The 25,768-nt window shown below is 49.9% G+C and overlaps 1 protein-coding gene and 1 long non-coding RNA gene across 26 annotated transcripts in view; one reads left to right on the forward strand and one right to left on the reverse strand.

Moving 5' to 3' along the window:
* Window positions 1–25,768, forward strand: part of TACC2 (transforming acidic coiled-coil containing protein 2) — a 213,132-nt gene that overhangs the window by 115,541 nt on the left and 71,823 nt on the right. For 18 of the 25 annotated variants that reach the window (XM_036898706.2, XM_036898710.2, XM_057506401.1 and 15 more), the window contains one exon: window positions 1,090–1,224. The exons of 4 other annotated variants lie outside the window; for them this stretch is intronic. In XM_036898706.2, the coding sequence (XP_036754601.2) occupies window positions 1,090–1,224 (135 nt within the window). Of the gene's footprint in view, window positions 1–1,089; window positions 1,225–21,181; window positions 21,386–25,768 lie in introns of those variants that run through there. 3 more of the 25 variants (XM_036898719.2, XM_036898718.2, XM_036898720.2) reach the window with 1 other exon arrangement.
* Window positions 17,993–20,730, reverse strand: LOC118919115 (uncharacterized). Its single transcript, XR_005027372.2, has 3 exons — window positions 20,622–20,730; window positions 19,919–19,980; window positions 17,993–18,454 (listed from the first exon to the last, which is right to left on the reverse strand). It is a non-coding gene; the product is annotated as an uncharacterized LOC118919115 (long non-coding RNA).

The following is a 25,768-nucleotide window of genomic DNA, read 5'->3' on the forward strand; positions in this document are numbered from 1 at the left end:
GTGCCGTGGCAGCTCTCCTCCAGTCAGGAAGCCAACTTTGCAGCTGGAGTTGGGGGAGATGGAAACCAGCAGAACATACGGACACAGAAGCCCAGACGTCCTGCATTTCTGCACTGTGGGGGCTTCCTGCAAGTGTTGACTCCCAGAGGGAAGGAGGGAACCCTCCACCAGAGGGCTCTGAAAACCCAAGCCCCGGCTCCCCAGGTTCTCAGGTGGGGTTTCAGGCTCTTGGTGCTGAGTCACGTAATGGTAGCCTGGCCACCTTCACCCCTGCCAGCTTCCCTGTGGACACGCTATGGACAGCTGGAGAGGCTGGGAGGGCCAACCCAAGCTGTTCCCAAGCTTTAGTCTGGGGACAGCATTGCCGCCTTCCTTTTTGCCAGAGGGGAAAATCAAAACGTGTTTTGAGCTCCAATCCGTGTACCTTTTAAAGGCTTCTGAGGGTGTATTTGCACGTGGCTGTCCTTCCTAACTACCTTCTGTCCCCGGGAGTCTCCCCGCACTCTGGGCATTTCCCTGGATGTCCAGCAGGGGGCACTCACCCATTGAAGGAGGGACATGGCTGTGCTATACAAATCCTTCACCAGGGCTCAGGGGCCAGACTGATCCCGGGGGCAGGGTCCTTGATTTCCCGTCAATCTTTTCATGTTGACTTTTCTCAGCCTTGGATTTTGGGGGATATATCCTGGAAAGTTTGCAAAACTGTATTGTAATTCTCAGCTCACAGAGTTTTATTGCCTATAAAAAAATTATTAGAAGTAATCGCACAAAAGTCCCCTCCCCCAAACAAAAATCAACCAAGACAACTCACAGAGTGTCGTGAACACCCAAACTGTCTCATCAAAGAAACCCCCAGGTTCTGCCTGACTCAGAAGGAATTCACAGCCTGGCCTGGGGGCTGCTGCCTGGAGGGGGGCCTCCACTGTGTCTAAGTGGCAGCCCCAGGGAGTTGGGTGTGGAGTTGAGGGAAGCTGGGTCTTTAAATAGCCCATTCCATATGTGGGGTGGGTGGGTGGGGTGAGGGGGCCTGATGAATGGGCCGTTGATGAGCTGAGTTCCACTGGGAATAATTCTTCTCTGTGTCCTCAGCATCTCCCCAGCTGCCGCCCATGTGGATCTTGTTCTCCCGGCCTCAGAACATGAGTCTTTGCCTTTTGCCCCAGATGGTGATGGAGTAGAAGCTTCCGCTCCCAACTTCCAGAGTCTGACCGAGGATGTAAGCAGGTATTGTACAAAACTCTCCCTCCACAACCACTGCCCCTGGAGAGGAGCGCCTGGCAATCTCAGTGAGATGCATTTGGAGTGGTGCCGACAAGGCGCTGACGATTTGGACCGGGGGTGCCCCGGGTGATCATTTGGGCTGTGGCCCATCTGGTTTCCCCCTTGCAAGTAAGCCGTCATATGGCTGGGAAGGTCCCCTGTGTGAGCAAGTGTATTACCAGGGTTCTCTGGGCAATCGGAACCACTAGGATGTATATATACATACAGAGAGAGGAATTTGTTTTAAGGAATTGGCTCTTGTGAATGTGGAGACCAGCAAGCCCCATTTATTAGTTCAGTCATTTATTTACATCAACGTGCACTCATGGATATCTATTTGATCCTTTGGATTATAATATCATACTACTTTTATTTTGTCGCTCCAATTGTTTCAGCCTAGGCCACTGGGCCATTGCCCCTAGGGCTTTATTTTAGGAGGGTCCAGAAGCCCTGAGGCAGCAGAGATAGGACCACATTTGCATTTTAAAGGATCTCGCTTGCTGCCTGGCAGGGCTGTGTGGTTTCAGGCCTGACCGGGGGCCCCCATGCCCTGCAGGCCTGGCGGGGATCTGGGACCGCTGTGGTTCCATCCTCCACAATGCCTGCAGGCTTTGCTAACTTCACTCTCTCCCTGGCTGTTTTTAGCCACAGGGCCATGGCCTGGGTCCTGGGATCCCAATGAATCTTGACTTTTTCCCTCCGGCGGATCCCTGGAGGTTTTCAAAGCAAGTTTCAAAAATGCACACATGGAAATTTCACTTCACTGAAATGGGAATTGTTATTCCTGAGCCTGGGCTGGAGTCTGAGGCCCCCTTGTTGGTCTTCTGACTTGGAGTTGCCTTTTCCATCCAGGCTTCTCTCTTTGGAGCTGTGTGTGTTTGCCATGCAGTGGCGCCCACAGTCCCCGGGATGTCTGTGGCTTTGTCTTCCCCACTTGGGGCTAGGAGGGGAGCAGGGGGGCAGTGAGAGCTGGTGTCTTGACAAAGAAAGCCCCGGGCGCATCTTATTAACATGGACAGATGTTGTGTTCTTGCAAGCACACTGGGTGGCCTCCTGCCGCCTCCTCCTGCTCCTAATGGCAGCTGTGGAAATGACGACACAAACCCACATTTCCTGTGCAAATGGCTTTACTGTGGGAGTTTTCACACCCTCTCCCCTCCCCCTTGCCCCTTGGTAATTGTTAGGTCACAGGCCTTGGGGAGAACAGATGTGACTTTGAGAGGGGCCATGGGGAAAAGAGAGAGCTTCATTTCGCTGCTTCCCAACCCTGCTGGAAGCAAAGAGCTCGTCCTGGAAGGGACACTGTCCATCTGGTGGCCAGGCTTCTGAAAGGCCTTCGCTTCTCCTTGAGCACCGCCCTTCTGTGGCCTCCGTGGTCAGCAGACACCCGGACCTTCTGGAGCTGTTTGGAGAGCATTATGTAGCAATTTATTGAGCTCTAGGAAGCGGAAGACAGGGAATCTGATGATAAAGAATTTCCAGGAATGCAAGTCAAAAGCCCTCACTCGTGCCAAGGCAGCCACAGCTGACCATAGGTTTTTGGACCCTCGGGAGACTTGTGACAAAGATCCTGGTGTGTCCGTGCGTGAACCTGAGCAAGCATCGTCCCTGTTCAGAGCTGACCTCTCACTCTGCTTGCTGGGGACAGCTGTCCCTGTGGAACTGGTAACTTGGAAACCTGGCCAAGGGCTGCTAGGATAGACCAGAAGGAAGGTGCCGGGGGAGGCAGCCAAGCTGCTTGCAGGGAGGAAGCTGGTTCCGTGCTGATGCAGATGGCCCAGGGGACCGCACCCCTGAGCTGTAAGCTCGGGTGGGGGCAGGCAGTCCTGGCTCACCAGGGTCTCTCCCACCCCTGCCCACCATAGGTGGCCCCAAATTGCTCGCATCAGCACTTCCCCTGGACCTGAGAGCAGAAGGCAGGAGACAAGCGCAGGCTTTCTCCCTGACTGCACCCAGGGTGGTGCCCTCTTCCCCCCAGGTCAGACAAGTTGCAGCCCTTGAAAAGGGACTCATTTCCACTCGGCTCAGGGATTGATTTTGTAGGTGGTGTTGGGACCGTCCTCTGTGTTCAAGATGGTGGGGTTGCTGATGCTGACACTGTCTGGTGATGGGACACTACACAGAGTGTCTAATCTGGGGTCTACTTGGCCTTGTCCCTTATTTACAGAAGCCACATTTCATTGCATCCTCCTGTCTTCCCAAGGCCCACTCCGCAGGGCTGACTGGGTGTGGACATGTTGCAGAGTGTCACCATCCAGGCGGGACCAGCAGAGGCCGTCCAACCTGGGCCCCCTGGCTCTTGGTCAGTCTCACGGATGGGAGCTGTGTTTGGGCAGCTGCGGAGCCTTCTGGTGTTTGCTGGAAGCTCCACCTTGCTGGCTTCAGCAGGAGGAGCACAAGCAGAGAGCCGGTCCTTCCTCTCTGCACAGTCCAGTAGGGAAGGTGGCCTCCTCAGTCTGGGTGCAGCTGGGGTGGAGGGGGCAGCACCCATGATGCCCCACCTGCAGTTCTTCCTCCCTCTTCTGGGAGCAGGAAGGGCTCCCCTGGCCCAACTCATTGGAGCCCAGCTGGGAGAAGCTGCCGGACTCTGGCCTTGTGACCCTACCTGGGCTGGAGCCCCAGGACCACTGGGGCAGCCCGGAAGGGAATCTGACCTGACGAGGGGTTCCGTGCAGAGCAGATGGTGCAGCGGGGTCTGAGGAGCCAGGGAGGGCGTGGTTGGAAGCGCGCAGCACCGCTCCCAGTGGGGGTGGGGAGGTGAGGGGGCTGCGGGGTGGGGGGCCTGCCCTTGAGTCCCCGTGTGCCCTGGCCCTGTGTTGCTTGCCTGCCACTTAATGATTTTAGATTTTTGCACTTTAGGAGGCTGCTTTTCTTTCAAACCACAAGATGCCTTTGAGCCCCTGACTCAACTTGATGTGCAGGGAGGTGTTGTCAGGAGTGGGCCTGGTCACAGAGCCCCAAGAGGAAGTGGAGAAACCCCCAAAGCCAGCCAGGACAGCACCAGGGCCCCAGGGAGGTAGGGTGGGAGAGAGGCACTTATCCCCAGAATATTCCCAGCTCAGGGAAGCTGCTGCCTTGGTTGGTAAGTCATTTTCTACGTAACTCATGAGGTGCAGTCACAGGCCTGATGCTGTCAGCAGCAAGAAGTGACGACTGCTCTAAGGGACGATGCGGTATGGTCTTCTGTTTCATTTCCATCCATCCACCCATCTGCTTAGCATACTCGTCCTGGTTGAGTTTGGTGCCGTGTGCCAGGTTTGATGTGGAGCCAGGGAAGGAGCATACATTTGGAGAGACTTGCCCCAGCCCATCGTCTGTGTGGCCTTGGACAAGTTCCCTGACTACTCTGAACCTTAGTTTAACCCATCTTTAAAATACAGTGCCCACATCTCGGAGTAGTTGTGAGAAGTAAGTGAGGTATATGAAGCATATAGCTCGGTGCCTGACACCTATGAGGTGGCCAGTTAACACTGGGTCTCCCCTAACATCCAGCAGTACTGGGAGTACTGGGGGAAAGAAGACCGACAGAGGTGGCTGTTCTGTGGACAGACAGCATATATAGCATGTGAGCTCTCCTGCAGAGCAGAGAACAGAAGGCCCTGGAGAAAGGAGCATCTGACTGCCTGGAGAAGCCAGTGTGCCCCCTGGGTTTTCCAGCATGAGTAGGTGTTTGCTGAGGGTGAAGTAGGCGGAGGTACTTGGGGGAGGGTTGGGGAGGTTGGGAGACTGCTGGGAGGACACAGGTGGTTGGGGGCAGAGCCGTGAGGTCAGTGGCAAGAATGGCAGGGGGTCGTCCGATTTGGAGGGACCTGCTGCCAGACCAGGGAGTGTGCTGGGATCCACAAAGTGAAAGGAAAACCGTCTGCCCTTTTGAAGCAGGGAAGAGTCAGGACCAAATTCAGTCTGGGGGAGTATCTCTGGTGGCCGAGGGGAGGGTGCATGGCGAGGAGAGGCTGGAGGTCCAGACCACTGGAGGTTGTTACCATACGCCAGGAGGGAGGTGATGGGGGCCCGAACTAGGGTAGGGGCTGTGGGGGTGGAGAGCATCTGAGTGTCTTTCGGGCTGCATTCATTCATTCATGAAAGTTTGTTGGTCTTCACCTCTGTGCAGGTTGAGGCTGGTGTTGGGGAGGTAGTGAGACCCCCCCACAGATGTGGGCCGCAGTCTTCTGCCCGGGGCTGTGCAGGGTCAGCTATTCCTGGGCTGGACTGGCTCTGGGCAGGGCCTCCCAGGATCCTGGGCTCAGCACCAGCACTTCCTCCGTGCTGCAAGGCCGCAGCTCATGCTGGAAGGGGTGTAATTCCCCACATGGTCCCACTGAGCATGGAGCCCCTGGTGTTTTCTCCTGGCTAAGAGCCAAAGGACAGCCCACTCTGTGGAGATGACTTGCCCGCCTTGTGACCCACCTCAGTGCCCCTGTGCCTGATTCTGTTTAAAAACACACCTCATGACATGGTTGCCTGGTGGCCAGCCAAACCACAGGGACTGGCAGCCTTTCTTAGGTTTAGATAATGGGGTCCTCCTCCCCTTACCCACCCTCCCTGGTTTTATTGTCATCATTTTATGGATGGGAAAACTGAGGCCCAGGGAGTTCAGGGCCTCACCCAAGGTCACAAGCTTCTGGAACAAAACCATGGTGGGAGCTTACTGGGTTTGGGTCATTTCAGCAGGCGCCTCCAGGAAGCCTGCCAGTTTCTAACTCCTGAACCAGGAATTCCCAGATTGGTATCTTAGAGATGCTGAGAGTCAGTGAAGGAGCCCAGTCCTCCCCAGGACAAGGGCATTTCTTGCTTTTCCATGCTGCAGCTGATGTGCGTTCAGCGCTTGCTCTATGCCTGGCTCTCCCGTTCTCGGAACTGGTCTTATGCCCTCTCAGTTAAACCTGCAATGTCCATGTTGGTGGGGAGGTACAATTATTATTTCCATCGTACAGATAAGAAATCTGAGGAAGAAGGATTAAGTAACTTCTCAGAGTCCATTTATGGATTCAGGTAAGTGTAAACTTTGCCCAATTATCCATGAATCTTTTTTACTTATGTATCTGAGGAAGGGAGTTTGATTCAAACCTCACTCTTGGGTATGTGACCTACCCTCAAATCACACATAGAAACCCTGACCTGCCCCTGGGGAGGGTGTTGGGCTGAGGGATGTTGAAGAGTGTGGCTCTGGGCTTTGCCAGTGATGCTGTGGGAAGACCTAGCCCTGGGGATTATGTCACCAGTTCTCCTTAAACTCTGGCCTCAGGTGGAAAGAATTTTGGTTTGTGCCTCTCTCTGTGTCTCCAAGTGCAGGCCTGGCCATCCATCTGCCCATCCCTATGGGGGATGTGAGGGCCTCCCATGTGCCCAACACTGTGCAGAGCTTCAGGCATTCTGTGCAGGCATGGCCTCAGCCCCCCAGGAGCTGACCTCGCCTACACCTGATTTGTAAGGAGAAACCCGATGCTGGCAGTGCCTGAGGGTTGGGGGTGCTTACCCTAGATGGAAGGAGTCAGACCAGGCCCCCTGGGAGAGAGACGGTAACCTCCTGCCAGGGGTGGGGGGGTGATGGGGGGGTGGCAGAGGCCTGCTCCCAGGCTGGGCAGTCTCCGCACCTCAGAAATGCTCATGTAAAGCAGGAATCTTTCACCTCTTTCTGTATTAAAAACTTGAAGGGTGCAAAAAAGTATAAATATATACCATGCACTTATTCTGTATCAAATTTGTAAGTAAGCCGCCTCTGAAAACTCTTATAGTAATGCCTCTCACATATTTCCTTTAGGTCAGTGGGATGAGGCAGAAATTGGGTCAGTTTGCTGTGATTGTGTTCACATGGACAAATTAGTTCCTAAAAATCTGAGTATTTAGGAAAAATAATCCCTTGTCCTTAGTTAAAAGCTCATTGCATCCATTGACAGGCAGGATGCAGGGGTATTTCACCTCTGGGATGGTTATGAAGAGGGGGAAATGTTACAGTTAGGGCATGGTAACACACATGTGCACACACGCACACCTACAGGCATGCACATGCCTTTATTCTGCCCTCAGACATTATGCTAATTACCTATCAGTAGATGTTCGGGGATGCTATTTCTGGCCCAACCGTTCTGGATTTCTGCTCTGTCACAGAGCCTGAGTCAGCATTTACGGTCCTCAGTGCCTGGTTTCCACTGCTCTGCTCACAAGTAGGACAGTCCCACATCAGGCTCTTTGTCCCTGCTAGTCAGGCATGGAAAGTAATTCACCCCAGGCCAGCTGACACCCGGCTTGCCTACTTGATTGGCTACTGCTCCAGGCGCGGGTGCCCACTCTCAGTTTACAATGAAGGAAGGACCAAGAGCTTTAGAACTTCCAAATGTGCTTGTTTGCATTTTCATCTTGGAAGCATTTCCACCCCGAATGGCCTCTCCCGTTACATTTGGGTCGAACCTGGAAGTTCTCAACCTGTTTCTCCCATCTGGCTTCAGAAGCCAGCTGTGTTGCTGATTTTGGCAGCTGGGAGATCCCCCATCTCTGTTTACACCTGAATGTTTTCCTTAAAAGGCCTCTTCTTCCTGGTACAAAGTGGCCTCTAAAACCAGTAAGCTTAAGCTCTAGAGGAACTCAGTGGATTAACACATCAACATTCAAACCAAATACAGTATTTAAGCTCTTTAACAAGGACTGAAGCATTTTTATAGTGCTTATGGAATTTTCTGTTCTTGAAAATAACTCCCTGAAAAGGAAGATGGATGACTGGTTATGTTTTTTTATCCCAGACAGAAGCAATTATCTGGCCAAGCAAGTCAGTTGGTTATCTCTTCCCAGATTTGAATGAAATTTGACTTTATTTCTAAGTACGAGCGTCAGCTTCAGAGGCTGGAGTTTTATCTGAACAAATGGCTACCTTGGGCAACCCTGCTTGTTTTTTGTGTATAATCTTAAACCTAGTTTATGAAAATAGTTACAGGAAGGGAGTTTGGATTAGCTAAAGAAAATTGTTTCCTGAGAAAGGCCACTTAAAATGGATTCATTTAATGAATCAAAATTTTACGGTAATAGTGGGGAAAATGTAATTGGGACTTTCCCTTGAAAAAAGAAATGAAAAATTATGAAAATGATTTATTTTATATTTAACAAGATGCAGACTTTAATGATAACCATATGCTAATGTTTATAATGTGAGAAACACACTCACTGGTCTAAATTCAGTAAGTGGACACGGAGACAAAGAACAGCGGAGCGAGGCTTTAATGACGGTCTTGCAAGATCGGGTGTCTGGTGGGCAGGCACACCTGGGGAGTTGGGCGCCAATAATTTATCTCCTAGTGCGCGCGTCCCTCCCCTGGTTCCTCATTGGCTGAGTACTACAGGGTTTACAGTCTTCCCCGAACGTCTCCTGAGCCCGTTATATCTTTCTTTTACATGTCTTATTCTTATTGGTAGGTTTAAACAAACTCAAACAGGTATTGCCAGGCCCTTATCAATTCCCCCACCCCCACCCTCAGCCCGAGCAGCCTCCACCGCATGGCCCTTTGTTCATACGTTACTGTTAAAATGTTTAAACATCCTGGTGGGAATAAATCACATTTAGGTTTTATACTCTTTCCTAACAGTTCCCCCCTCTTTTTATTTAAGAATTCCTGATTTTATTCCCAGTAATGTATTTTAATTTATGCTTGGTCTTTTCTCAAATTTTTCTAATCTTGTTTATGGCTGTTTCTATAAGCTTGAGTCAAGCTTCTCACACAAGGGATGACACAGCATCTACAGCAGTTAAAACTCTCCCAACTGTAACAAGGGATGTTAAAACAGAGGCAACTATACTTTTCTATTTTTTTAAACTATCTTTCCAACCAGTCTGCAAAAGGGTCACTGATGCCAGAGTTTTCAGCTAATTCATTAGCTAAAGTGGTGAGTCCCTGTAGGGCTTTAGTAATAGTACCATCAGGGGCAGTATTATTTGGGATAAAAGTACAATATTTTCCTCCTAACATAACACACACTCTTTTTTCTGCTAACATATGCTATTCTGTTTTCTCAGGCCATCCTGCTGGTAGCAACTAGTTGACTAGCTACTCTTTGAAGAGCATCTCTGATATAGTTAATGATCTAATCTACGTTTTTGTTGATGGTGGACCACCAATATAGTGCTGACTCAAATCTTGCAGCTATTTGATTTATAGCTTTAAATTTATCAGGGACTCTTATTGAGTCAATGTATACATTTGACTTCTATGAACATTTTTTCATTCGGTGTGGAGAGAAATGCCAGGGTAAATGGAATGGCCAATTGGACTAAAGCACAAGTCCCAGTCCAGGTGGGTGGCAACGAGTAGCACAGGTTCCCCTTTCTACAGTACCACCAAACATCTGCTCGGGGGATGCGTAATTTTGAGAAGTTGCCCTCTTTAGAGGCATTTAGGACATGGGTACAAGTCAGTAGTTCCCCACAGGAGTTCTGAAACCTTCCCCTTGCCTGGAGAGGCATGAGGAGTGATTCATCTTCCTTATAGAAAAAGAGGGGATTGCCCTTGGGTCTGACTTCTTTAGTGCATGAAAGAGTAAAGACAAGCCCTTGCAAGTCTCATTTCCCTAAGCGTCCTTGTCCTGTTACAGGGCCAACATGCAGTTCATCTCAGTGGGGTCTGTGTCCCAGCAGAGAGGGAATGGGACCACCTGCTTCTGTGGCCATCCAGCAGCACATGCATAACAATCGCTTTTATTCAAAGCAAGTACTGAAAATTTAACCCACTCTGCCCAGGCATTGGTGTCTCTATAACCTGTCTCTATTTCAAGAGTCTGTTTTAAATATTTTATCTCTGTTAACAGTAACTAGTTTACGGTCATTTTTTGGAAGCTCTGGCTCAATATTTCCCTCAGGATTGGGGGTGGTCACTATGGGTGAAGTCTTGCCTTTGATTAAATTCAGACCAAACCTTCCCACAGGATCTACTCCAATGACATCTGCGCCGAGTCCATCTTGAGGTTTATGTATAGTTAATAAAAGGGGTTTACACTGTCTGTCCTGGCAATTGTCAGGAGGAATTCTTTTAGCTAAGTGGAGCTTTCTTTTTAAAGATTTTTCTACTGCATGAGGGACTGTCCACCTTTGAAACTGGGTAGTCTACCAAACACTGCTCCACCTTGGACATGGGGGCCTACTTGCCTTTTTTTATTCTATTAAGATTTGTCCATTCAGGACAGAGACACTTATTATCTCTAGAAAGCTGTGTTTGGTCATTTAGGTCACAAGAGAGAACTTGACAAGCATCAAACTTAATGGTTTGGGGCTTGATGTTTTAGTAATGTTGATTACCAGTTTGACAGGATAACCAGGAGTTCCTTCCCATTTTAGGACTTCCTGCGACTTGCCTGTGAAATACAGAGTTAGAAGGATAAAAGTTAATATTTTTAGGTTCTTTTTAGTTTCAGCCTTAAGGGTTGGTTAGCCACCTGGGACACCTGCCAATTCTGTTTTGTCCCCAGATCCCCCATTTAGTTTCTTTACTCTGGTGTAATGAGTCCAACCCTTTCCAGCCGCCCTCACTGCAGTCTCCGCGGTCAGGAGCACTTGGGAGGGGCCTTCCCAGCTGGGCTGGAGTCCATCTTCTTTCCAGGATTTTACTAACACCAGGTCTCCAGGCTGGAAGCAGTGAGCGAAGAACTCAAGTGGGGGAGTCTGGGTCCTTTCAGCTTGAAAGAAGATAAGTTAGAAGACATGGCCAGCACATATTCTATCCTTTTCAAGTAAACTTGCTTCATATTTTAAAATTTGAGAATCTGTTAGCCAGTGCCCAGCCCACTGATTAAGTAAGCATGACCCAAACCTGGTGAGGAGTACTGACCATGAGGGTTCCTCTGAGTTAATTTCCTGCTCTCTTCTACCAGTAAGGCCATGGCTGTGATGGCCTGAACGCATTCAGTCCATCTTCAAGAGACAGGGTCCAGTAGTTTAGACATAAAGGCCACTGGTTGTTTTTTTCCTCCCCAGGCTTGGGTCAAAACTTTACAGAGAACCTTGTTCAACAGTAACAAACTAGTGAAACGGCTTCTCTAAAGATGGGAGTGGCAGGACTGGGGTGGTGACTAAGGATTGCTTTCAATTCTTCTAGAATTCGCAGTTCCACTGGGTCCATTGGAGAGGGTATGGCTCTCCCTCTATTTGAAATACAAGCTTCTAGCCTCTCTTCTAACACTTTTTGAGCTTCTCTCAGTAATTCTTCTCTAGGTTTTTCATTCCATCCATCTAAATTCTGTAATTTCTTAGATATATCTGGCCAATTTTTGGTTACAAAATTGACTTTTAAAAGATCCTGTCCTACCTGAGCTTCTGGATCAAGTCCTGGATACTTTCTCATCTGGCCCCTGAGTCTCTATGGAAATGCAGTTGGGGTTTCTTCTTTTTCTCATTGGACTTCAAACACCTTAGAAACATTTTGAGATCTTGGGGCTGATTCCCTAATTCCCTTTATAATTAGCCCTCGAAGATCCTGCATTTTTTAATTCTATCTCCTAGATTATTATTATCCCATCTAGGATCTACATTTGGGAACTTTTGTTCCGCTGACTGGACACCCTGGCCCGGTGGGTGTTTTTGTTCCCAAATGGGCACAGCAGCTCTCCTGATCACCCCCCTCACCACCAGGGAATGGGATATTCATGATGGACATCAGTTCAACCTAAGTATATATATATTAGGTCCCAGGAATTGATCTAGTGGGTCCACTAGGCCAAGGGGATCTTCTAGCAATGCTTAAGACTTCTCACCTCAGTACCTGTGAGGGGAGCATTAACAAATTTCCCCTTGTCCTGGTGGGATCTCTCTCAATGGAAATGTCTTGGGATTCCTGGTGGACTCCCCAGAAGGCAAGGGGAAACTCTAAGTCCTTCTTACATTGTTAAATCCAGGGAGAGGAAATTCTGGGGCAAAATACCTCTAAAAACTGAAATCAGTCAAAGGGAGAAATAAAGTTTAAAATCGATTTACTACTCACAAGCTGCAGTCTGGGGCCATTTCTCTTTCAGGCTCCAGCATCAGCCAAAAACCGACCCTCCCCCTCACCTCTCAGGTACAGATAAGCCCTCCGTTGCCCAGGTAATTACCCATTGATATGGAGATGAACATCTCTCTACCCCTGAGCAAATGCACTAAAGCCACACTTCTTTCCAGCTCTGAACGCCTGTTGATATGAGATATGAGTGGGGTGGAAAGAGAAAAAGGCCAGGAAAGTCTACTAAAAAGACCCAGAGTTAATTAATTAAAGCTCAAAAGACAGGAGCAACTTGGCCTGGAATGTTTGAATATTCCTCAGATAAAGGAGAGGGTACCTCAGCATAGCCTGTCTTTATTATGTTAATCATACAGGCCCAGCCTCGTCTTTTTTTTTTTTTTTTAACGTTACCTATATGCTATTTTTTTCTTTCTGAACTCAAATAGTCTGTAACCCAGGCAATCAATTCAGCATGCAGGCGCAGCTGTACACAACATAGCAAAAGGCAGGAAGGATTCTACTCCAAAGATTGCATTTTAATACCCAGGAGGTCAAGAAGCAAGACCCTCAACTTACTCATTAGCAAACAGACAATAACTCTGCCCCCCTGGGAAGAAGGGCAGCCAGTCCTGATATGCTCCCAAACCAGGAAGCTGCCATCCTGGGAAGGGACTAAAAGCAGTAAATTTCTTGTGTTAAGCTAATTTTGCAGAATTACCTAGAGGACTGATAAGAAATATAATGTCTCATCAAAGATACTTGAGACCATCTAACAAGTCTACACCTCCAGGTGCCGGCTACACTCTTAAAGAATCCTTAAAAAGGGAACCCCCAACCCCTGGGGCGCTCCTGTCTCCGAGGCCGCTAGCACCCTCAAAGTGCACAACCTTTTAACTTAAAACTTCTCTCTCCAACCTCCCAGGGTGCCTCTCCCTCCTGAGGCGGCCTCACTTTCTCTCTCCAGGAGTAACTCAAAACTCTCACTCCGCCTCACCGCCGTGTCCCCGCCTCTCAACTCCCCGCGGCGGCCGGGCTGCGGCGGGGAAAGGGACTGAGGAAAATACACAGCGCTCTCCCGTGTAACACCAGGGCTTGTCCTGGGAGGTCTCTTGTAGTTCCTCCCTAGCTTTCCCTTCTCTGGTGTTGAGGGGAAATAGGGGAAGCGCCCTTGGTAATCAACAGATTCCTCAGGTGAACTGGAGGCTTTATTACCATCAAAAAATAACTCAAACCTGGCAAAGCCAGTTTTCATCTGATCTAATTTTAATCCAGACAAAACAGCAAAATTTGATCGTCTTGTTTGTCCTTAACTTGGTACAGGAGGCATCCCCCCCAGTACCGTAACCTTCACCCCAGCAGGCTATCTGGAGAATTCCAAGGAAGCTCATCTGGTTCCCTAGGCCTAGAATTTGTATTTCCCATCCTTCAAGAGGTCCCTGTGTCTGAGATCCCTGTGTAGTCAACCCCCCATAATGTAAGTTTCTTGCACACACCCCGAGATTACATGTCTCAGCCACACACACTTGACCTCTGAAAAATGCCCAACCACCAAGGCAGTACTTATTGCCCAATTTTTCCACCTTGGCTCGTGCATGAGGTTGCCTGGTTGCCGTGGTGCCTGCGTTTTCTCCCCTGCGTCGGTCACGCTGTCTCTGCACAAGTCTGGGTCTCCCCTCGGATTCCGTGCAAAGGTGAGATGCCCAGACACAGCGGGCCGCCCAAAGCCGGGCGGGACGCATCTTCCCACTCCGCTTGGGCCCTCACCTCGCACAGGAAAGAGGATCCCGGACGAGCCCCCAAATTTTGAGAAACACACTCACTGGTCTAAATTCAGTGAGTGGACACGGAGACAAAGAGAACAGCGGAGCGAGGCTTTAATGACGTTCTTGCAAGATCGGGTGTCTGGTGGGCAGGCACACCTGGGGAGTTGGGCGCCAATAATTTATCCCCTAGTGCGCGCGTCCCTCCCCTGGTTCCTCATTGGCTGAGTACTACAGGATTTACAGTCTTCCCCGAACGTCGCCTAAGCCCGTTATATCTTTCTTTTACATGTCTTATTCTTATTGGTAGGTTTAAACAAACTCAAACAGGTATTGCCAGGCCCTTATCAATTCCCCCACCGCCACCCTCAGCCCGAGCAGCTTCCCCCACGTGGCCCTTTGTTCATACCTTACTGTTAAAATGTTTAAACATCCTGGTGGGAATAAATCACATTTAGGTTTTATACTTTTCCTAACAATAATGAACCAAGAATTCTGGCCATATTTTTCTGCCAAATATTCGGGATTGCCTGTTCTTCACTTCACATTTGACTCTTGTAGCTCAGGCAGAGTCACTTTTCCAGAAATACGCAAGGCTCAAAGAGTTTTCTGAAGGGCTTCTCTCAGTTCCTTGATCTTGACGTCCTCTTTGAAGCCACCTTCTTCCTCATCCTTGGAAGTTTCTCTTCCTCCGTTTTCTTTTTCTTAGCGGCTTTGGGGTGGCTTTTGAGCAACTCCCCGGAACCAATTTCATTGACTTCATGGTGTCCTGCATCTTCTGCTGGTTTTGCAGTTTCCTTTGCAGTTCGGGGCTTTGTGTTTTTTCCCTGACAGCAGACAGAGATCCACTCACTGGCAAGGGCTTTGAAGTTAGGATGAGTATTTGAAGACTGAGACCATAGGTGGCTGCTTTGTTGAATGTCTTCCTAACCCTGATCTGTGTGTCCCCTTGTGTAACCTTGTTACTGTGGAAACATGGGTGGTGGAGGGGACCTTCCTGCAGAGGGGCAACTAGAAATATATCCTCTGGGAACTTCATTGTTTTCTGATTTTATCGATTGCTGGGGGAGCTGAGTAGCTGATATGCTTGCTAAAGTGGCCATATGAAATTGAATGTTGTATTGGTGGCAGGATAAAAATATGAATTGTGTAACTGAACATGATTGCTTCCCCTTTTGCTTTGGCTGTTGAGAAACTTTGAGCCAAATTTGCTGCTTATTCCAACCAGGGCTTGGATAAGTACTGGGCAAACCTCATCCTTCTGGCTTTTACCCACCTTTTCTACCCAGATTTCTTTTTTGCTCTCTTGAATTGCAAGCTTAAATCCTTTTTGAAACTAGGTAGGCTATATTTTCTAAAAAGTTGTCTCAAGAGTGTCTCCTACCATCTCAAAAGAACTGAACTAACTTGGTAAAGAAAGAAGGATTCTGAGGATCTTATTTAGGGTTGTGGATGTGGTGTTCATGTTACTAATTTCTTTTTCATATGTGATGAGACATCTCAAAACTAACTAAACTTCTGCCTAACCCTGGTGTTTTCAGGGTCAGCCTTCCTTCCTTCCTTCCTTCCTTCCTTCCTTCCTTCCTGTAGGAAACAAAGATTAAAAATATATCCTGAATTTCAAAATGAAAGTGAGTCTCATCTCTATTGGATTTCTTTTCTAGCCCATTTTGGGTTCCTTTCAGGGCTAACAGTAAAATCCTCAGCCTTCATCTTCTAATTATAATAGAATTAAAAGGATTTTTTTCCCCACAAAGAGTTGCGTTTGGAGCTGACCTTGCTTGAAAGGAGCTTTGAAAGATCTCATGTGTAAATACGGTGAAGGTGATGAGGAAGACATATAGTAGGTCAGCTGTTTTCAAGGGGAGAGGAAGAGAACTTTCTGGAAAAGTTCTTAGGCTCGTGCTTCAGCCTAAGAAAACCACAGGCTCCCAAGGGTGAGCATGTGAGGTTCAATGTTGGAGTATAGACAATTAACAGAATGTCTGTGGCCCAAGAAATGGAGACACCTGATGATCTTATACCTTTTCTGGATAATCATTAAGATTGGAGACTTTGTGAGAACCTTTCCCCATTCTGAGGTTTCATGCCCATGTTTATGGAGCTCTGGCTGTGCCTAGAGCATACAGCATGGCCGGAGAGCGGGGACACCAGACACAGGCAAAGAGGCCCCAAGAGGCAAAAAGCCTCCAGGCTTCGTTTGCAACCAGCATACCTGGGACCAGGTGTAGAGAGTAGCTTGTGGCCAGAGCAGGAGTGGGTCTGGCCTGGTTTAACTCTTCTCCAGCCTCACAAAACCAGCTTCTATCAGGTCTCCGCCTTTGCCTCTGAGTTCTGCTATGACTTTCCCTACCAAGGTTGCTAATGAAAGAATAAAGTTTTAAATGAGTAGTTAAAATAAAGAAAAAAAAAAGCACCCAGGCTTAAATCTGCCAGCAGTGAGAGCATGGGAAGGTCTGTGGGCTGGGCGGACTGAACGTCCTAGGATCTAGCTGGGAGCTGGGACTTGATACCCAGGAGGAAGAAGCCGAGCCAGGGAAACTGAGGGGCGCCTCCTCGCAGCAAGGTCACCGCAAGGTCACAGCGAGGACCCTGGCCCTGCTGAGTACAGGTTCGAGTGAGTGACAGGATATAGAATTGGGACTTTTTCTCAAAGGCAGCAGACAACTCTTGGAGCAAGCCTGAGTGACATAAAAGTTGTGTCTTCAAAAGCCCAGGAAAGAGGATCTCAGATGTATAAAAGTTGGGCCAGCAACACGCCACTCTTGGCCAGCAGCCTGGTCCTGCCCGCTGGTTGGGTTTGCGGGTCTCAGGCTCATATTTACATGTGGTTGCTGAACTCCGGCCACACAGGAGGGCTGAAATTGAACAGCTCCCAGCTCTTAGACCCTTAGGAAAGGCCGTGAACAAAATGCTTGACACAGCATCGTGGGCGTGGGGCTGGACTTTGGGGACCTCAGATGGAGGAATGAGTTACAAGCATCAGAGCCAGGAGCCTGTCTAAGGATTGGCTCCCTAAAGACAAGGTCCCATGGTTTGTGCAGCCTCCCCAAGCCTCCACCGTGGTGTAATGGCTAGTGGTGAAGGCCAGCAACTTGAAGAAACAGGACCCTGCCCAGGCCCATTCTCCATCTGTATTTACATTCCTAGCGCTCTCCAGATGGAATTTTCTGTGATCTGACCTACTTTCCTTTAGCGTGTGTGCTTGGGCTGATTAGCAGCGCCAGGTCCGCGGTCCTGTGTGGCTCCCCCAAGGCCGGAGGCAGAGGTGGAGCTGCTCAGGTTTGTTTTCTTGGGGAGTCGGAGGTGCCTCAGATTATTCTCCCCTCTTGACTGCGGCTCAGTCCCTTGGACACTGGGATGTCAGAATCTGCGCCACACGGTTTATCTCTCAATTAGGGGTTTGGCAGGTTTGCTCATCTTTCTGGTGTGTGTCAGTAGGGAACTTGTGAACAGACTCATCTTCTTCAACATCTGTAGGCCAGGCACATGTCAGTGCATTAATACATGTGGAACTGCTGTTTCAGAAATGAAGGGTGCATTCCTCAATTTATCCAGGTTGCTGGGGTGCCTTGGGGCCATCAGTAGGAGGGTTGGCACTGGAGCAGAACTAAGTGGGCTTAGATTACCCTCAGGGTCCTAGAATATGTGTGCTGTGGCCGAGAGGCCCCTCAGAGGACAGGGTCTCACTGGGGCCATGCTTACACGTGTTGGACATCACTGCTTTGCTCCAGAGAATTAAGGCTGAGCCCTTGCGCCCCACGTGAGGCCAGGCTAGGGGCAGGAGTTTGGGCTGGGAATGACAAGGAGGTGAGGGGAGGGAAGAGCAGCAGGCCCTGTGAAGGCAGCACCTCCCTGAACAAAGGTTGGGGATAAGCAGAGGGGATGGTAGGGCTGCGTCCTAGCCTCAGCTCCAGTCAATAACCTGGCCCCAGTGGGTGCTCAGCGCAGGTTTGAATACACTGGGGAATCAGTGACTGTAATGCTACCTGCTTGCACTTTAATAATTTTAGATGGATTCTGTGTTTTCTTAGTGTATAAACTAGTGATTTGATCTTTGCAGAATGGCTTGGGGTAGGGTGTGGGGAGGGAGGAGGATGGGGAGGCAGTAAACAGGCAGGGTGTAGGGGGTGGCATCTGTTTTCAGCAGACCTAGTGGGTAACTGTAATCCAGGGAGGGTCTCAGGAGCATGCACGCTGAGTTAAATGGCTCTGGACTGCTGTTGTTTTGAGTTTCCTTGGTTTGACTTTAATAGTTTTTCTATTTTTTTTCTTTTTGTTACTTGTTCTTCTTCGTCCTGTCCAGGAGTCTTGGTCAGCTTGGGCTGCTATAACCAAAATACCACGGACTGGGTGGTTAAACAAAAACATGTATTTGTTGTATATCTGGAGGCTGGACATCTGCGATCAGGGTGGGAGCATGGTCAGGTTCTTAGTGAGAGCCCTTCTCCTGGTGTCAGATGGCTGCGCTCTTGCTGTGTCCTCACATGGCAGAGAGAGACAAAGAGGGGGACACACAGAGAGACAGACAGACACATACAGATTATGGTCTCTTTTTATAAGGGCATTAATCCCATGAGGAGGACCCTTGTGACTTAAGCTAAGCCTAATCACCTCCCAGAGGCCCCAACTCCAAATACCATGGCACTGGGTTTTTGGGCCAGTAAACATGGACTTGGGGGACACACACCTAAAGTCCACAGCACAGCCCTTTTCCTCTCTAAGCACTATCCCTTTCCTTTTTTTTTTTTTTTTTTTTTTACATTTCTGTAAGCTGAATTACTAGACAACCAAGTTTGTTTTAATTTATGTGTAAAGCATCAGAAGGTCTTCCATGAGGGTCTGGGATGTTCTTCTGTGAGCAAACTACACAAACCAGTAATGCGTGGATGTCAGTGGCCTGAACTTCAAGGGTGCCCAGAGGGGATTTGTTGTGCCCCTTGTTCTTGGTTGGTGCTCAAGTGGTGCCAGTTTTCTTTCCTTATTTATAAGAAAAGTTTTCCCCCTAGTGCCGTGAAGGAAATAAGGAGGCATTAAAGGGAAGTGCCGTTATTTAGAGTCCCAATAACCAAAAAGTTATGACACAGGGACACTTCGCTTAGTGGGCTGCCCCCACTTCATTAGCGGCAAACCCCAACCTGGTAAGGGTCAGGACACTTGGGTGGCTCCTTCACCTGTCGTGAAAAAAAAAGCAGGTGAGTTCTAACTGTGGGTCTTCATAGTTTCCCCATGTATTTTCCTAGTGCCAAGTTTGGCTGAAGGCCATAACCTTGGTGCCCAGGGAAGAAAGGGTGACTTACCCCTAAATATTAAGTCTAGGTTAGTCCTTACAAAATTTTCAGCTTCACATGGTAAGGTTCTCTGGACCTCCAACCGTGTGTGGGGCCTGGGAGGTCTGTTTTCCAACAAATAATCCCTTGGGGTGCTGAGAATGACAAGGTGAACAAGTTGCAGGATCCTTGCCACTGGCTGACCCCCAGTGCTGACAGTGAGTGCTGGCCTCCTGCAAGGTGCTTTCCAGAGCAGCAGCATCCAGCCACCCCCAGTTAGCCTCCCTGGGACACTGACACAACTGTTGGCTATTTTCATAGAAATGTAAAGGTGAACCTCAGTGCTCCCTGGAAACTTCATGTTGTGTTCCAGGAAATAATTTGATTTTCCAGCTTTTTGTTTGACACTCATCTTCATTATGAGCAGAGGAAAGTCAGCTCACCGTAAAGCTCTAGAACTATCTTGATAGCAAGAGCTGCAACCTCAAAAGTACCCGTGCAAACATCCCTGGCAACAGCTTTAGAAAATTCTCAGCATAGTGGAGGAAATTTTTTAATGTTTTGAGTAGTTTTGTTTTCATTTTATTTCTCTTTTGGCCATAATTTAGATGCATTTTAGGCTTATAGCACTGTGGGGAGAAGACTTGCTGAGAAAATGTGGAAGTTTTCAACTTACCCCTCTGAGGTCCCACTGTAATTCAGTCGTGAGCTGTGTTTGGAACTCTGAATTCAGTTGCACTGAATGTAAAGCATGGAGAATATGGTCAGGTTCCCAGGTGTGACCCAAACCTCCAGAACCCAAGGAGATGACATCCTTCTCTGGTAGCCTTTGGTGGGAAGACCCAGAGCCTAGGCCTTGGTGGTTTCTGAGCCAGCCAGAAGCCAGGCAGGGGGACCTGGCCAGCAAGGGAGTAGGGGTGGGGGCGTAGTGATCATATTTCTACAGGCCCAGCCTGTTTACAATCACAGATATGGGCCGTTTGATTGCGTGTCAAGCTGGCTGCCTTCTCCCTGGAGACTCTTGTATAGAAGGGGCCTTGCAGGGGCCCCTCAGCTTGCCTGGCCTGTTTGTTTAGAGTAAGCTTGTGCACAGGGCTTCTCTGTGGAGAATGCATCTGGTGGCCGAGAGGTGGGGTGCAGACCCTATGGCGCCCTGTACTTTTCTCCCCAGCGTGCCCCACCCCACCTCCACCAATTTGTGAGCAAAGGTGTCCTTGGAGGCCCTGTGTGGCTCATTCAGGGGAGGAGTGGGGCAGGCAGGCCCTGGCATCTCCGGGGTCCAGGCCTCAGCTGGCTCCACCCGCCTGAAGGAGGCAGAAGCGGGCAGTAGGACACCGCACAACACACCGCGCGCCCCTTTCCCACTGAGGCCTGTTTACCTGGTCCTCCAGCCGGCCCCCTGACCCTGGGGTGGGAGAGTCCATCCTGGAGGGATGAGCCCGCCGGAGTGAGGACACCCCACTCTCCCTGTGGCCAGCCTGGCCGAGACCACCACGCCCCTCCCTGCCTGGGCCCCGCACTCGCCCGCCCGCAGTGCATTTGCATTTCAAAGCCACACAATGCGGGCGGCCGGGGCGAGGCTGGCGGAGGCTGGGGGAGGCGGCGGGGGTGCAGAGGGAGGGTCTTCGCCCTCCCTCCCCCGGCCGCGCTTCCGGAGCCAGCGATGGAGCTTTGTCGAGATGCGGGCGTTGGGGCTGCTCGGTGATGACATCACCGTGTCACACACTGGAACCGGCTGCCGGGGGGCTTAAGAGCAGATCCGCTCGGACCACACCGGCGCTCACACACTCACGCGCCCTCGGCAGAGCCGCGCGCCGGCCTCACTCGCGCACACACTTGGGCGCGCGCCGGCCACTCGCGCGCACACTTCGCGGCGCTCGCTCCTCAGGCTCCGGCCTGGGCCCCCAGACCGCCGCTCCCCGCCGCCGCCGCCGCCACGGATGCCAGCGGTCGCTTCCATCTGCAGTGCAGTAGCCCCGGCCGCCGGCCGGCCCGCCCCGGGCTCCTGGCTGGAGGAATCGCGCCAGGACGCTGGCCCTGCTCGCAGCTAGCCTGCTCGCCAGGGCGCAGCGAGGATGGGAGGGTCGCAGTCCCTGCAGCCAGTCCCAGCCAGCGACCCGAACCAGGAGGCTTCTGAAGCAATGTAAGTGCTCCGCCTGGCCATCCGGAGCCCCGCGCAGGAGGAGAGGCTGCCCGGGCTTTGTTAGTGTCGCCCCTCCTGATGCCTGTGCAGCCTGCAGCCGGGGCTGGCCCAGGGTTCTCGGCAGCCTTGTGTGGCTTTGGTGGCTGTTCTTTGTGGCATTTTGTGCTCCCCTCCGGAATGAGCATCTGGCAACGCAGGATACTGCCCCGGGGGCAGGAGTGACCCAGTGGAATTTGGTTTTGGTTGTTCAGCCCAGTGCATGGTTAAGGGCTTCTTGTGCCATCATCATAACTCTGCACCAACCCGCGCACCCCCACCCCCACCCCGGCACAGTGGTATTTCCTGCAAGGCAACAGCCGGGCATCAACAAGGGCCTCTTGGGAAAAACCTTTGCCTTGACAGTGGCAGCATGGTGCCTATGGAGACAGACCAGCTTAGGGGCAGCCGCTCAAAGGCTAGGCAGATGGCATGGAACACCACTGGCAGACAGACATAAAGTCCGGTTCGCTTAAGCATCCCTGTACTCCCTCTCTGGTGAACACTGTGGAGGACAAGGCCACTTGCTATTATTAGTAAAATCAGCCTAACAGGTTTGTCATTGGTAGAATTTGACTGCATCAATTCAGGAATTCGATTTTTTCTCCAAACCACAAAACTAACGTGCTCAGAAATGGCCTTTATCCTGGGTAGATGCTTATTAGAATTGCCATTTCCATATGGTCATCTCCATATCTGACCAGACATATCTGGAGAATAGGACTTACTGACTAGATCTGGCTGCCAGAAGTCATGCTGGTATCTGAAGTGGCCCTCCACATCCCAGCCTTACTTGCTCGCCTTTCCCACAGAGCATGTGTTTCAGAGAAGAGTATTTCCTGGGGACCTGGGGATGTGGGCCGTAGAGTGGTCTGTGTGTAGATTACAAGATAGCAGGGATTGGTCTGTGTTGTAGTGGGGACGGCATGCAGTGTGGGGCTTCCTCACTCGTCCCCGCGCCTGGGCTTCAATGAGGAGCTGGCTCAGCGTGGTGATGTAATGCTAGGCTGAGCCTCATGGTTTTACAGGCTCTGGCTCTTTAGCAGCGAACCATCCTTAGGAGCAGGTGTGCACTGATCATTTGTCTTCATCGTGTAGCTTAGAGAAAGCAGCATCTTAACAATGGAGGTGCGTCATGTCGGAGGATTTTTTTAGTGCCGTGAGCCTTGTACTATGCCTGCCCTGTTTTTCGTCCGTGTGCAGTATTGTTAGATACATGGAAATATGTGATCCCATGAGGGACTCCAGCCAAGGCAGAAAATAAAAAATTCAACCTATCATTTAGAAGTCTCTAAACTGTAAATCAGTCAATCAGTGGTCAACACTAACTAGCTAGTTGTTAGGGCTCAGTCCTATCTGAGAGCTTAAGAGATTTAGGAGATAAAGTGGCAGTAGGTTTGGGAAAATATGCTTTTCAGCCATTGGAAATTCCACTTGCCAGTGCTGGACATCCCTACTCTCTCTTTCCCAGTTAATAAATGACTAGTATTCTGTTGGCTGAGGGCTGAGTTTGGGTGATCTGTTAGGTAGAAACTGCCTTTTTGAATAAGGCTCCCTAAGGTCCTGCCCTGTGGGGATAGTGGTGTTTAAATAAAACTCCAGGCTGATTGGCCACTTTGTGATGGAAGCTTATCAAATATCACATGGTTGAGTTGATCCATATGCACCTGCCTGAGGCTTCTCTCCCTTAAACTGCTGCTTCTGAAATACTCTAAATATAGATCTTTAAGATAGTGTATTTACTCACTCACAAAATCCCACCCTTCATCCCCTAACATTTTGTTTTAAAAAAATGGAGCGAGGAAATGTTTGGGGCTGTTGACCTCCCAGCAACTATTCTCTAAAATCTCACCTCTGCTGTCTGAATAATGGGCTTGTTTTTCTACTACAGATTGGCTCATGTCCAGTCTAGAGGTTTTAAGAAATGTATGAAGACTGCTTGCTTCAGCAGCACATATACCAAAAGGTGTATTAAAGGAGCATCTCTTTTCTGCACAGCTTTCATGCTAGTACATATTTCTGTGCACTTACAAATGCATGCCATGAATAATGCACAAGACAACGTAGCACATGGTCCATGGGAGGGACGAGCCTTCCACTGTAAGATGATGCTCAACGTTGCCGGGATGGAGATGAACTCAGGATGCAGACCTGCCACGAGGCACACTCCATGACAACTGGAATCTAGAGCTAACGTTTCTGTTTTTCCTCTGGTGGTTCCCTGTGAAAGAGCAGCTTAAGAAGGGCCCTTGTGTAAGAGAGAAACCAAAAGACAGAGGAAGATCAGATGATGTGGAAGGGCCTGCAAGAATTTGTTTTAGTTCTAGGACTTTCCTTCTGATTTCAGGTTTGGGGTACCTTTGGGCAGCTCATAGCCCTGTCTGATCACTTCATTCTGTACAGCAGTGCAGCAGGGTGAGGAGGAGAGGTCAGAAGCCCTGCATGCACCCTTTTGGGGACTTGGAAGCATAAAGCCGGAGGAGGAGGGAGGCACATGGGATGGGGAGACAGAGGGATGGAGGGTCAAGTGTTTACCCTTACCTTGCAGCTCCCAGGGTGGTCGCAAACTGCTGCATCAGCTTCCCCCTAGGGACTTGTTAGAAATGCAGGATCTCAGGTCCTATCCCAAACTGGCTAAATTAGAATCTCCATTTTAATCAGTGATTTGCAAAGATGCCAGGTGATTTGGAGGCAAACAAGTTTGAGAGGCCCTGAGCTAGTTAGGTCCCCATCTTGGTCCATGAGGAACCTCTGGCTACTCTCTAGCTACTGCTTTCCAGTCTGGGAAAGAAGTTCTGATTGTTGAGTGTAGCTGTTGTCTCCAAGTAGAAAAGCCATAGCAGGGAGAGGAGAATTCTGCTGCAGAAAGCACTTATTTCTCAGCATGGATGGATGGGAAGTACAGGAAAGGGACAGGAAGTACTTGAGTAAATGTGGTCTGTGTCCATCGATTAAACCTGCTGTTCGTGCCTTCCTTCCGTGGAGCCCCTTGTAGCTCAGCCTTTGCTGAGTGAAGCAACATAAAGTATTTGTATGTCGTTTGTGTATTTGGAGACCCCCATTCCCAGGGCTTCCTCGGCTTCCTCCAAATCCCCATGCCTTGGCCACCAAGAGGCAGCAGGGGGCAGGGGTAAGCGTCATCATTGGAGACGGGAAAGTGGTTGTTCTGTTGACAAGTTCAACCTGCCTGGACTGTGGCTCCGCTCATGTCTTGGGCTCTAAAAAGCAAATCACAAGTAGGAAAATCCATTCTTCTACACCTGTGAGGATCAAAATAGAAGGGTCACGGTGGATGCAGAGAGGTGAGTCTGAAGCAACAGGCCCAGGTGATTGAGGAGGTGGGAGAGGGAAGGTTAGACGGTGGCAGGTCCCAAGTGGAGGTTTTACGCTCAGATGACTAAGAGAAGGGTGTGACATGTGCCAAGAGGAGAAAACTGGACCGGGAGCCCATATGGGGGAAAGCTGATGCGTTTGAGCTGGGATTTGAGGAGCAGGTGGGATCAGAATGGTAGCTGAGGGAGTGTCCAGGACCAGAGAGGAATCTCAGGCACCGCTTCCCTGGGTTGAGTGGTTCCAGCAGCAGAGTTGGAGCTCTTCATGTATCTTTGACGAGGGGAGATTCGGATCCCTCCATCCTCATGGCTCCTGGCCCCCTTTTTCAGCCTGGGAGCTGACAAGAGTGTCCAGTGACTCTGATTTTGCTCCACCTGCCTTAGAGCGTTCCTCAGAGGCCAGGTGCCACGTCTGTAAAGACTCTGAGGGGACAAAAGCTGCAGACCGTGGCAAACACAGGGACACTGCCTGAGAATCTCCAGCGTTTTAGCATCTCAGAAGGCCCACGAGGGCTGTGGAGCTCCCAGCAGGAATTGCTGCTGTTCAGGCCTCACTGGATCTCTTCTTTCAAAGCCTTGTCTCTTGAAGTGACCCTTGGCTAAGTCATTTAGCCAATGACAGCATTGTTACATGGCTGCGGACAATTTCTCAGTTCTTGGAAGCAGATTTCACTTGGATATTATCGTTGGACAAATAAGTAGAATTTTGTTCCCCCTAAAATTGAATACACCGCTAAGTTCTCCGTAGAGTGGGAGTTGCCTGGGTCCCAAGGGAACCTCTTGGGTGCTGTTGTAGCTCAGGCTGCTCTAACAAATACCGTAGCCAGGGCGGCTTAAACAACAGACATTTCTTTCTCATTGGGGGCTGGAAGTCGTTGTCTGGCAAGGACCCACTTCCTGATTTGCAGACAGCCGTCATCTCCACGCATCTGTGGTCACAGATGAGAAAGTGCAGAATTGGTCCTCGCATGGCAGAGAAAGAGAAAGACAGGGTGGGGCTGAGAAAGCTTCCATG

Source organism: Manis pentadactyla, chromosome 8 (genome assembly GCF_030020395.1).
Source record: "Manis pentadactyla isolate mManPen7 chromosome 8, mManPen7.hap1, whole genome shotgun sequence".
Lineage (NCBI taxonomy): Eukaryota > Metazoa > Chordata > Mammalia > Pholidota > Manidae > Manis > Manis pentadactyla.